The sequence below is a fragment of the Chaetura pelagica genome, unplaced genomic scaffold, assembly GCF_000747805.2.
Source record: "Chaetura pelagica isolate M959 unplaced genomic scaffold, ChaPel_1.0 scaffold116, whole genome shotgun sequence".
Lineage (NCBI taxonomy): Eukaryota > Metazoa > Chordata > Aves > Apodiformes > Apodidae > Chaetura > Chaetura pelagica.
In genome coordinates this window covers 2,838,450-2,851,392 of record NW_009953655.1, presented here as the reverse complement: position 1 = coordinate 2,851,392, position 12,943 = coordinate 2,838,450, and the positions used below count along the sequence as shown (strand labels likewise).

General features: G+C 45.2%; 1 protein-coding gene across 1 annotated transcript; it reads right to left on the bottom strand.

Moving 5' to 3' along the window:
* Positions 1 to 234: 234 nt before the first annotated feature.
* LOC104391027 (neuropeptide-like protein C4orf48 homolog) lies at positions 235 to 10,939 on the bottom strand. The gene is made up of 3 exons (XM_010000242.1): positions 10,792 to 10,939; positions 4,068 to 4,156; positions 235 to 300 (listed from the first exon to the last, which is right to left on the bottom strand). The coding sequence occupies exons 1-3, from the start codon at positions 10,913 to 10,915 to the stop codon at positions 235 to 237; spliced, it is 279 nt and encodes a 92-aa protein (XP_009998544.1). The 5' UTR covers positions 10,916 to 10,939.
* Between the last annotated feature and the right edge of the window lie 2,004 nt (positions 10,940 to 12,943).

The following is a 12,943-nucleotide window of genomic DNA, read 5'->3' as shown; positions in this document are numbered from 1 at the left end:
TGAGAGAGACTTTGGCACTGTTTCTTCTGTTGACATTTCAGCAGATGCAAATCACACACAGCAATAATGATAAAACACATCAAAGCAAAAATTATCTAACTGAGCTGTACCTGTTTGGATAAAAACTGTTTTATTTGCAGTAGGGCAAAACTTGCCCTCTGTATCTTCCTGCAATTTATTGAAGGGCATTTAAAAAATGAATGTATGTCCATTGGTGAAATCCCAGGGCTGATTTCAGTGTATTGCATGAAAACAATCACACAGGCCTCTCTTTTCCGCTCTCAGGAGGAGGGTTTCTGTCTGAAAAACAAAAATCAACATTAAATCAAAGAACTGAATATTTCACTTTGAAAGAAAATAAGTATATTCAGTACCGAGATGCATGGAGAGTATTTTTAGAGTTTAAATGTTTTCATTTTCACAGCTAACTTCTGAGCAGGAGGCTGTCAAAATTATTAAAGTGCCCTTTGTGAGTTCTGAGAAAAATCCCACTTTCAACTGCACTGCTCTTAATTCCTTCACAGTGACTGGTGGCTTCCTGATGATGATCTCTTCAGTTCTGTGTCATTTAATCACACTGATCGTGTGTGCTGAGGCACCGGTTGTGCTCCCAGTTACACGCCTGTTTCTCTCCAATAACTCTGAGTTCAATCCAGCTGTCAGTCTAACAGTCTAAGTCTGAAACTCATAACCTTTCAGGGCAGATCTAGACTCGAGTTTGTGGCTCCTGTTTTAGACGGAGTTAATTCACTGACAGTTGCCTTACTATCAGCTCCTTCTGGAGCCATGCCCCCAGAACTCCACCAAAAGCTTCAAAATCATGCTCCGTATACATAATTTTAAATTACTTGCTCTTATTTTTGGAGCATCTTAGTGGAAAAGCATTTTCAAGCTTTTTTTTATGCTGTGTAACCAGAAAAAAAAAAAAATCAACTTCAGCTCCTCAAAGATATTTAAGTATCATTTATTTAATTGCAATCAAAGAACTTAAATCTTTTGTGGGGACCTAGTCTCACTCTTTGAGAAACAAAGGCTGAATTTCTCAAACGGTACCATCATTTCCAAAACTGGGTGGTCTCTTGCAAGATTCAAAATAAAATTGTTTGTGCCAGCAACTCACATTAGCAAGTGCAATTATCAGTGAAGAGAAACTTTTTCCTGAGTGAGTACACCCTGTGGTCTATGGTCCCTTAAGTAATTTGTAGATTGACTTTGAAGAGTTTCTTGAGGGGAAAAAAAAGTTACCAGGCTTATATTCAACTGTGAATGGGTTTCCCATGTGCACTGGAGAAAACACTTGTTAACAAATTATCTAAAAGCTCTGTGAAACAACTAGGTCTTCAGCCTGCTGGTGTTCGTCAGATATGATGTCCCCTGCCAAATTAGAAACAGCAAAGGGCTAATTAACAAAGACACATAGTGTCCAAGGGAGTATCTGGGCACTTCTACCTGGGCACCATCAAGCTCTGTCTTGCTTTGGCAGCAGTACCCCTGTCCCCCCTCACTACTCATTTCTTGTTCTCAGACTGCAAACTCTTGCAGGAAGAGGCTGTTTCAGAACTGCTTTTTCCTCTCCTCCACATCCCTCTCTTTTGCAACTCAAACCTTTGACATCCACCTTTGCATTAAAGAGGACTTGTTCACTTTCTCTGCCTGCTTTTTCTTATCATGTTAGTGCAATGGCAGGCATTACTGAACGCTGCTCCTCACTTGGAGTGCAGTCCTGGCTGAGTGAATGCTCTCTTTGTTGGGGAGCCTGGTAGAAATCACAGAATCATCTTAACATCAAACAGGCTTATTGGATTTCACCGTAATGCCAACAAGCTGTCACTGTTACCACAAACCCTGCCTAGGCATCACTCATAATTATTTGCAGGCAGGAAGAGCAGCTCTGGGGACACTTAATTTTCAATTGAAAGACTATGAAAAAGACGTATCCCTTACAGAAACTAATTGTAGCCCTGCTGGTATTGGCTCAGGAAGTTTCTGATAGGAACAGTCCTCCATGGGGCTCATCCTTGTAATAACAACTTTCAAGACTCTGGAGTTGCTGAATGAAGTTATTTGTGTGTAAAACTTGAGACTTCATAGTTGGTCAGCATGAGGTGAGCACCAGTGGCTGAGTAAGGATATGGAGGCTGTATCTTTCAGAGAACAGAAGGCCACCATGTGCCAGCTGCAGAGCCCTGGCCATGCATTCCGCTTCAGTATTTCTGCATCATTCAATAATTCATATGCAACCAAAGCATCTCTTCCAGAAAAGGCCTTTGGAGTCTCAATCCAAAGGTTGGAAAAGATGGATAGTAATATACCATTTCTTTACGAGTAGTATTAAACTCTGAAAGCAGTCAAAGGATGGGTGATTTTCCAGATAACTGGTTACATTTGTTCTGGTGATGTACTGTTCCTATATCCCTTCTGTTCCAGTGTAAGCTGTCTGAATTGGTGCCTTGGCACCTCCAGCCTGCTCCTCACAGAAACAGAAGCTTATCTAGTGGCACTTTAGGACCAGCTTCTCCCTTTATACTCTGCCTCACCTCTTGCAACACAGCATTGCTCTCTGATGGGTTGCATTCTCACTCCACCCTCCAAATAGAATAGCCAACACAGACAGATATATCTGAATATCTCTGTAAGTGGGATTAAGGAATTGTTCTGTCTCTATTGTGTTAAAAGAAAACTTCCCAATGCAAGTGCCTTTAAGTACCTCTTTTAACATCCAGTGTAAAGCTTGATGGCAGTATAAGAACCAACACAGCTGCAACTGCTCATGGTTTTTCCATGTTCTGAGTAGGTACAAAACATTTCATCTGAACCTAATCCAAACAGGTGAAGCTCTGCTACTCACCAGAACAGCCCAGCACAGCTGCTGGAGGTGAAGCCCCTCCATTCACAGCCTGACACTGAGCAGTTATTTGGTATTAGACTAGTGCATGAGAAACTTCTGCAATGAAACCCATACAGTGCTCAAGAGTTCTGCCCTAATCAGTTTGCTATTGATAGCTCAAGAAAGCTAAAGTCACTCCAACCTTATTGTGTAGAGCCCTGCATGATTGCCCAAGGTGACAAGAAACTGAAGGCAAAGCAACATAATTGCCCTTCTGTGTTAGAGTTGGAGACACATAAAGGTTGACTCTACGTGAATGATCTTTTAAGTGGAGCCTGATTTTAGAGGAACAAGGAGTTCTTCTCAACTACCCACAGGGATGAGACCAATCAAAGGCCCTGAGCAGGCACCTACAGGAACTGGAGATGTGGCTGTGAACTGGTCTCACTGCCCACAAGTTGCTTACTGTCATGTTGCCAGTGTTAATGAAGCTGTTAGGGAAGGAGAGGTAGGGTAAGACACACATGGGAGAGCTCTACGAGAGGTAAGAGACCTCCTGCCTCTTGCAAACTTCAGCCAGCATGGAAACCACTGTGCTAAGTCCTACCCCAGTCAGTGTTTGTGCATATTTATGAACCCATGTGTGTATGCATTGCTAAAATCAGGGCATTTAACCTCATTTTTTGTTCACTGGGATCCCTACAGCACAGGACTGGCATGTGAAGCAGCAAAACACCCTGTGTGCTATTATAACTACCTCAGCAAATGTGCCTCATCCTTCTACATGGAGTTATCAACCCATGAGAAAGGAATATACGTGCTTCCCTTTCCTGCCTGCCAGCCCTGCCTGCCACTTTCTTGCTCTCCAGTTCACTTTCTGCTCCTGCCTAGTGACTAGGCAGTCCACAGCTCAGAAGCAGTGCTGTGAGATAAAGAGCAAATCATCTTTCTTGTTCTTCCCTCCCTTCATACATCTTCCTTCCTTCCCTATTTGCTTCAGGGAGTATCTGGGTTAATTCTTTAGCCTGTTATGCAAGAGCACTGACTAGATGATCTTTAATGAACCTCTCCAGCCTGTGAAAAATAATCTGTACTCGAAAAATAATCTCTACTTGGTACAATCCTATTTGCTGAAATGGAAGTGAGTCAGCAGAGATGTCATGTCTGTTGTACACAGGCAGGCAGGCGCGGCTACTTGGAGATAAGGGCTAAGTAAAAGCATTTCTATAGAAACACGTACCCTCGTGTCTAGATTATACGCCGTCTTCTTTAAATCCTGCAACGCCCTCTGCATGAACTCAAAAGCATGGCAGTCAACACAGGGACGACCTGGAAAAAGGTGCAGAAGAAGACATCACTGTCACAGCATTAAATCCGGAGTGTGGCAGTGCAGAGGGAGAATACTCAGACTTTTTGCAATGCCAGGAGAAAACCCATTTTACCAGGCACCCGCAGCAGAATGTGTAGGAAGTGAGGGCTGCTTTGGACGGGGCTGTATCTGTTTGTGTGCACATGTGGAAGGACCAGCAAAAACGCAAGAGCTTTTTCTGAATGTAGCCCAGGCTTGGTTCTGGCTGGTGCTGTGTGACTTCAGCCCCCAGCCTCTCCCCTTGCAAAGGAAAACCTCAAAACTTCTCAGACATGGGTTAATCCTCAACTGATACACTGAAAATAGAAGTTTGCAGTGGTTCAGAAATCAGGCAGGCAGGTCTGTTTTTACAGGAGCTCTTACAGAGCAGCTTGGCAAGGGACAGTGCCAGGTCTGTATTTGCTTCCTTTCACCTGCTGCTGTATTTTTTCTCTGCCAGGAATGCAAAGCATCCCACTGGCTCTGCAGCTGGTGCCAGTGTGTGTGCAGAGGGGCAGGGCAGGGAAAAGGCAGAGAAAAGGAGGAGGAGGAAGGGAATTGACAACAACTTAAAAGGTTCACCTCTAGACCTGCAAATTTCTGCTCTGCCAGGATTCACCCTGCACTGATCTCAGGGCCCTTCATTCAGTCACAGAGTATAATGAAGTCTGGGTTTTCAGAAAAAGAAATTGCATATACTGGAGGAGATACAGGGGGAATAGGGAGAGAGGATATTTTACATTGATCACAGTCCCCCATCTGAGTGTGCTGAAATCTTTTTTTCCACAGGCAGCCACTTGTGCTGCTCTGAGAAAGCAAAGAGGGTGCAAAGCTGCTGCTGAGATAGGTGGGGAGCTGCCCAGAGCCAGAGAGCTGCTGTGCAGCACTGCAGCACCCCACACCTGGCACCCTGCTGCCAGCACACACTTCTCATGGAAGGGAGCAGCCAGTGTGCTTTTCGGTCCCTAGCAAGTGTCTCAGGGGCTTTGACCTGTTCAGGAGGTGTTTCCCTCCCTTCCACCCTCCTTCATCTCCCCTCCATGCAGATCATGTGTCAGGGAGACCCAGGGATCAAGCCAGGGATTTAATACCAGGGATGTGGGGACATCCAAAGTCCCCACCTATATAAGAACAGCATTACTCACAAAGACTCTCTCTCCAGCCTGAGAGCAGTAGCAAAAGGGTGGTGTGAGCACATTTTAAAGACACTCAACCCTCTCCTGTTTTCAGTAGTTCGGTAATGTAATTGTTTTCACTTCAGATGATGGAGCAGAGCCCTTAGAAAGAACCTGCATCCTCAGCCAGCTGTTAGCAAATGCATCCTTCACTTGATGCCATGGCCTGGCACCCTGCCCTTGTTGTGGCCTTAGAAACCACTATGCCCTGGTTCCACCTCAGTGAAGTGCTGCACACCCTGAAGTGTTTGTCACTAAAATGCTCTCAAAACCAGAACTTGATGGAGAGAAAACAAACCTCAGGTCAAAAATTAACGTCTCCTGCTCTGGCACTGTGGAGAGAGCACCCTTGCAGAGAGCCATGAATTCAGTCACTGCCTGTCATCCAGGAAGTCTTGCCATGCCCTCACAAAGGCCATGGATGGCTCTGTGCCATCATTCACTGGTATTTATGGCAGCCAAGTACCCCTATGTGGACAGGGAGGTACAAGTGGAAAGGCACAACCATGCCAAGTGGTTATTTCACCTTTGCCACCTCTGTGAAAGCAGCTGCCCCAGCACCAAAGCAACTTCTGCAGGCAGATGGTGGTGGCACTGGTACCTGCCTGTGTGTCTTGGATCAGCACAGGCAAAGCTCCTAAGACACACACCACTGCTCTTAGCCACAGTGCAGATGCAGCCAGTTTCACCACATCATATACAGGGGATATTCCCTCTCTAATGCAGTTTCCTGGGCTCTCCTCCTTGGAGAGGGTCCTTCTCCAGGCACAGCTGTCTCTGGGTCAGGTTGGCACCCTGTCTGCTGTGAGCAACCCCCCTGCAGAGCTGGCAGCAGGAGAGCTCATGTGATTCTTCAGCAACCTGTATCCCAGGGTGATACACAACAGTTTGACTTACAGCTCTGCAGCAAGGACTCACTGAAGCAGCATCACAGGCAGATGAGAGAACAGCTGCACCTGGGAGGAGGGAGGAGCAGCTGGGCAGGTGGGGGGCTGTCACCTCTTCCAGCCAGGCAGCCCTGCAGAGCACACCTCTGCTCAGCACTTCAGAGACTGGCCCAGGGCAGCGCTGATCTCTCCCTCAAGCATCTTGCACTAGCACCAAGCAACTTGAATGCAGTTCCCCAAATAAAATAGGGCAATACCAGACTGCCCAAGTCCTCACTCTAGACAGGCTTTTAATCTATTACACTAGCCAGGCTCTCATAGTAGCCAATGGCAGGTACTTCAGGAAGATACCAGAATAAGCCTCTAGCAATGTTCTTCTAGCCTACCAAGAAGCTGGAGGGTATCCTGAGTCTGGCTGGCATTTGTACACCTGATAAGACCTCCATTAATTTTTCTCACATTAATTTACCCCGTTGCTTCCTGAATCCATGTAAACTTTTGGCATCTACAGCATCCTGTGGCAATGAGTTCCACAGCTCAGCTATTCACTGTGTGAACAAAATACCATTCCTGACTACTCTGAAGTTGACATCTGCTGCTTTCACTTCCTCTAATTTTTGCACTGTAAGAGACAGTTATCAAATATTCACCATCTCTGTCCCACTTATGACTTTGCTGCTTTCCATCATTCCCAGCCTCTGTGTCTCCTTTCCAGACTGAAGAGCTGGGCTTGTAAGCTGGCCTATCTAGCTGGACTTAATCTCTTTTCATGGGCACAACATTTTCAGTATGCCCACAGACATTTTCCTTAAGTAATGATGTCTAAGGGTCTGTTTTCGCAAAGGTTTTAAACAAATCTAAATATGTGCTGTTGCAAATAGGAGCAATCTTGCTTTCTGACCTTGGCTACGTGTTCCCACATCTTCCCTTGCTCACAGCAGGAGTGACCATGAAGTTGCTTGGTCAGCTCAATTGTTTCTCCAGATCAGATCCTGAATACCCAAGTTCTGAGGCCAGAACAAGGACAGGAGGCCAAGAAATGGGGAGGAAAAGGGCAGAGGCAGCATAGGCTTACATCAGCTTAAAGCAGTTGTGAAACCAAACCTGAAGTCACATCATAGCAAAGTACAGCAGAGTGCTATTAATTCCTTGCTGACAGCTGGGAACAGACTATAATTCATAAGGACACTTAACAGTTTTGTGGATTAACATAAGGAGAATTATCAAGAGTCAGCTATAATTCTAAATAGGTCCCATCAGCATGAAGATTGCATGTGTCTTTATGTGTTTGGGGAGGAGTGGGGGAGGAGAGCTTAAAATAAGTTTCTTGGCTCCTTCTTGGTGAAAAACTGGAACTGAAAGCACTGTGGAAGTCTAATTTACTTTCCCTTGCCTGCACATGGCATTAAATCTTTGTATTTTCATGCACCTTGGCTAAAGAAAACAGACTGGCCAGCTTCTGTTCCTCAAATTCCACATTTCAGCTTTCCCAGTGGGTGATCTGGGCTATAAGTGCAATGGGAGGTTGAGGAAATGACTTAACTTTTTTAGTGGATTGCACTGAACTTCAAAGAAAATAATCCACAAATATTAGTAACACCACTTCATACTTGAACAGCCTTTTGCATATGCAAAGTGCTGTGTATAAAGTATAAGGACATGATTAATCACTGCTAATTAGCATTATTCATAAAGATCTGGGCCTGCTCTCTGGCTGGCAGCCATGGCAAGCATGTCAAGTGGAGAGCAGGGGATGGCACCCTGAGCCAGACATCGGTGCAACACCCAGCACAAGATCTGCAATGCTAGGAAGAACTCTGACTCAGTCTCATGCTTCTCTCCTGTGACTCCTGCACCTCCCACACTTGCAGGAGAGCATTGCTGCTCCTCTCCTGCTTGTGGTGCTGCAGGAGGGACACATTTCTTCCACCAACTGGGAGAGAAAAGCTGTGTGGTTCATGAGGGATTGTTCCTGCTAAAGGTGTGTTCCCAGTCCTATGTTGCATACCTGGGAACAGAGAAAAGCATCAAGCACCACTCTGGTCTGCCCTGCAGAAGGACACTTGGTATTGCCCATGGACGTCATATATCCCTGTCCAGAACATGTATTAGACCCTCCTTTTTTTTCCATGGGTCATCCAGGATCATGCAGGCAACATTTTACCTGGGCTGACAAAATGGACTTAAGCACCAGCAATAGGTCAGGTGTGTGCATGTGCTGCAGTAGTACTGCCCCCAAAGTGGGTCAGTGCCCAGGAGGATCAGCTCTGGTGAGAAGTAGCCAGTGGAACCAACATCAATCAGGAAAAGATCCAGAAATGTCTGTATTAAATTGTATCAAAGATCTGCCCGGCCCAGTGTTTTGTCTCCCATAAGCTACATCTCTTGTAGCACACTAAATGTGTCTAGAAGCATTCCCAAGCTTTGACAGCAGCTGGCATGGGACAGGTCATCTCTGGAACACTAAACTCTGTCGTACAGATAGGCAAATGGCAAATGGCCTCCTGCCATGGACAAAGGGACCATCCTAGCAGGCTACTAGTACAGTCATGTTCCCAGGAGAGGCAACATCCATCCACACTGGTTACAGATGTGACCTTCATGACCAACAATGAATGCCCATGAAAGAGCACAACAAACTGGGCAAGTATGGAGGGATGTGTTCCCAAAGACCTCCCAGGCCTCAGGAAGATGCTGAGGCAGCTCCTGAGCCAGAAGAACTGCTGCTGTATCTAAAAACTCTTTCTAAGATTATTTTTCTTGAATGTACCCAATCAGTTCTGCGATCCCACGCAAATCTTTAGCACCCACAGTGTCCTGAGGGAGGAATTCCACAGGTTAATGATCTGGAAGGGCCATGATGGGCACAGGAAAGTACCTGGAGCACTCTATGCTGCATCCTCAACAAGCGGCTGATTAGGAGCATTCTGAACTCCTTGTTGCTCTAAAACTGAGTCTCTACAGCAGCACAAAACAATTTAAAATTCATGATCAGCTTAGAGTCTTCCTCCTGGTCTGGCCTCACACTTCCCAGGAATGCTGTCAGCCTCCATTACTCAGGACAGAGCAGCATGTCTCTGCAGAAACACTGGCCACAGAAACACACTGACCTGCCCTTCATTCCACACCCTTTCATGCAAGAGTAAGACAAGACAAGGAATCTTTCTCAAGAACTTACCAGAGGACTCAGTAGCCTGGCCACAGGATATCAAAACCATGAGATAACTCCTTGGGACTGGGGTCAGAGACCCTGGCCGAGAGTTTTGTTCTACAGATAAAATGGGAGTTTCCACTACACAAGCAAACAAGGAATCACTATATACTTTTCCCCAAAAATGTGTTGACTTGCCTCTGCTAACATAGACACATGAAGGGCACATATAATTTATTTTTCAAGTGTGATTTTCTCCTTGGGGACACAAAATGGACTACTACCCACAAAACTTGTTAAAGTGAATGAATGCATGCCTGGAGAACAGGTGCAAAAATTAGAAATGAGGTCTGTTTTAGAACAGACCAAAACCAAATACTAGCAAAAAAAGAAGAGAATGGAAAAATAAAGAAATTTGGCATTTAAGTTCTTAATACATAGGTGTATTTGAAAACCAATAATGGAATTATAAGAGAATAAAATGCAGTGACTAAATCAGGTCTTGGTTAAATATTTTGGCAGTAATCTAAAAAGGTAGCTGTGATACAAAGTAAGCATGATTAAGAACTAGAGAATGGTTTGTATGTAATTGCCTTCCTATTTTTTCACCCAGAGGATATTTTAAGTTTCTAATGAGTGGCTGCTTCCCACTTGCTGTCGCCAGAACACCCTGAGAACATTGACTCCGTGCCCTAATGTCTTTGAACTATTGCCTCATTTTGGAGCAGAGAAAGTTTAACCAGAGACTTGCTCAAAATGACAGAGGCAGTTAATATAGAGCTATGATCCAAATCCAAGAGATCCTAGCTTCATGGTGTGCTCAGGTCAATCTGTCATATATATATATTTATTTTTTAGATTTTGCAGAATAGCAGCTGGATTTCAGAATTCTTTACATGCTTCACAAATAGACTGTTTGGGTCAACTTCCCCTGTGTCAATCTACAGCAGTTACAAGAAAGTTGAACTTGAACTATTGTTCCAACCAAATGCTAGAATAAGCAACATGTAATGCCCTAGCAGAAATAAACACAATTTTCCTCCTAATTATATCCAGACTAGCAAGGACTTTGTATGTATAGTGGTAAATCTGGAAATGAAACTCTCCAGAAGCGGATATAAACCACCTAGAATCGAAGAGCTTTAAAGCAAGCTCTAATTAAAATCATTGTCTGCAGTTAGTATTTTTTGCTAAGTATCTACTAATCCCTTGCTGCTTTCATGCACTGTTTTCGTGTGCTTTGCTGACATGTTACAAATTCATTGTTACTCCCTCGTTAACCAGGCAATGCAACCTTCCCCGTGGAGCTTATAAGGTCCGTGTGGCTGCTGTGGGTTAAGTGGAGGAAACAAAGCAGGAGGGAGTGCAGCAGAAGGGCACGAGTGGGCCCGGCAGGTACCTACTTTCTGCAGGAATGACACTCCCAGAGTCCTGGCTGGCCCCCTCGAGCCCCACGCTGAGCAGGCCAACCAGCGAGAGGAGCGGGATCGCCACACGCATCACGCTCCGGACCGATGGCCGTGCCATTGCTCTCAGCAATAATTCCAGCTTTCTTCCCTGCCTGAAACAAGGAGAACCCATGACAATCAGCAGCTTGCTCCCAGCATGCTCCCCACAAAGGAGGGGATGGAAGGTGACAAGCACAGACCCACGTGTACACACAAACCCAGCGCAGTGACATGCCAGGGGCTCGCGGTGCAGCCCAAGGACCAGTTTGCCAAGTACCTGATCTTTCTCTTCGCCCGTGTGCCAGACCCTTGGAGCAGCTGTAGCTGTAGCAGGAGAGGCTCCAGCAGCCACTCTGAGCATGCGTCCCCTCTGCATCCCCCCTTCCCTGATGAGGGTCATTGCCATGGAGATTTGCTATAGCAACAACGAAAAATTGGAGCTGCCAAGAAGAGACAAAGATTTAAAGGGGCCACGATGCGGTGGGTGGACGCTGCTGTACTTCTCCTCTACTCAAAGGCCGTGTCCTCTCTGTGGTGATCACTGGCTGCTGCCAGAGTTCATTCCCTTTTATTCCCAAAGTGACTGTGCTGAAATATGCAGCTCCCATCCTTGCTTTAGCTGTATCTCACATGAAGTGATATTCTCTCTGTTCTGGGAGGTTCAAATGAAATGAAAACTCAAAAGTTTGCTTGGAAAAGTAAAGATGCAGGACCTGCTGATGGTACAGTGGCCTCCAGGGCAGACCCCATCATGGGCTTCATTTAACTACACTGGAAATGAAGTCTTGTGGACAACAGCAACACTGGCACGTGAACCAGCCAGGAATACGGATCCTGCAAGTATCCCACTGGGTAACCATGATAACAGCCCAGCCAAAACCTACACAATGCAAAATTTTAAGGATTTCAAGCTTGAAAGATCAAGCTCTCAGTCTGGGCTTTTGCTAAGAGGCTGTGTTCTGATCAAAGCTCAAGCCCTCCTGGTCTGTACAGGATAACTAACCTGCCAGGCTGTGGAGGTACCAGACTTCTTGGGCTGAGACACAATTTATGGCTTTTTTCAGTCCTAGGGGCTGTCACCAGCAATACTCTGCTTCTATTTAACTTGTTCCTGTGGCTTCCTCAGAATTGCCTGTTACATCTCTCATTTCAATGCTTATTCTTTTGGACCAGGTTAGTTTAAAAGTCACTTCAAAGGACTCCAGGCTCTTGACCACATTCTGCCGAAGTAGAATTGCCTTGCGCAAGCAAGAGAGGACTTTGCAGGGAGGACTTTTGCAGGGAGGGGGACAAGACTTGTGGAAGCAGCTCCCACAGCAATGACATGTTGAGCAAACGTTTACCCCAAAGTGCAACTGAAACTCAACTTGCCTTGCATGGAAGGTCCAACCGAAGGTTTCAGTCAACAGAATCTTCATGAGGTGAGTCAGGGCACACGTGTGCACCTAAATGGCTCCACTGAATTTATGAGAAACTGAAACTCCTAATCCAAGCTCTGAAGTTGGATGCCTGAAGTAAGGTTGTATGAGAAGGCTCAGATGAACAATGTTTGTTTCTTCACAGGCCTCAGATGCCTGTTAAAAGAGCAGCTCCATAAGAGCCAGGATGTAATGGAACACTATTGTACAGCACGACTATACACTCATCTAGGGCTGGTCACACAGTCTAGCCCTGATCTGCAGTTTTAAATATCACCAAATGGAAATTCTGGGACAAAATCCAAACCTTACACTTTCATTCACCCTGGCATATGTGTTTCTTGTGCATCCCTCTCTATGGTCCCACAGCCATATCATACCTTTAATACAGGAGCTTCAAAAAAAGGACAGAAAGGAATTGCCTACAGATGAAATAACCTTTGATAATGTGGAAAGCACTGTTTGTTCCACTATTTTTTCAAGGTATCAATAATGTCTTTTCTAAAACTGTAACTATTTTTATAAATCTTTTTCATAGGTTGACAAGCAGTACAACCCACAGTAAGGTAAGGAAATTAATTTGACTTCTCAGGGATGAAGGGCAACCACAGAAGTAAGCTGAGGTGTTATCCATCTTAAAGAAATGCAGAAAGTATAAAAGGGGATCAGAGCAGAGAACTTGGGAAAAT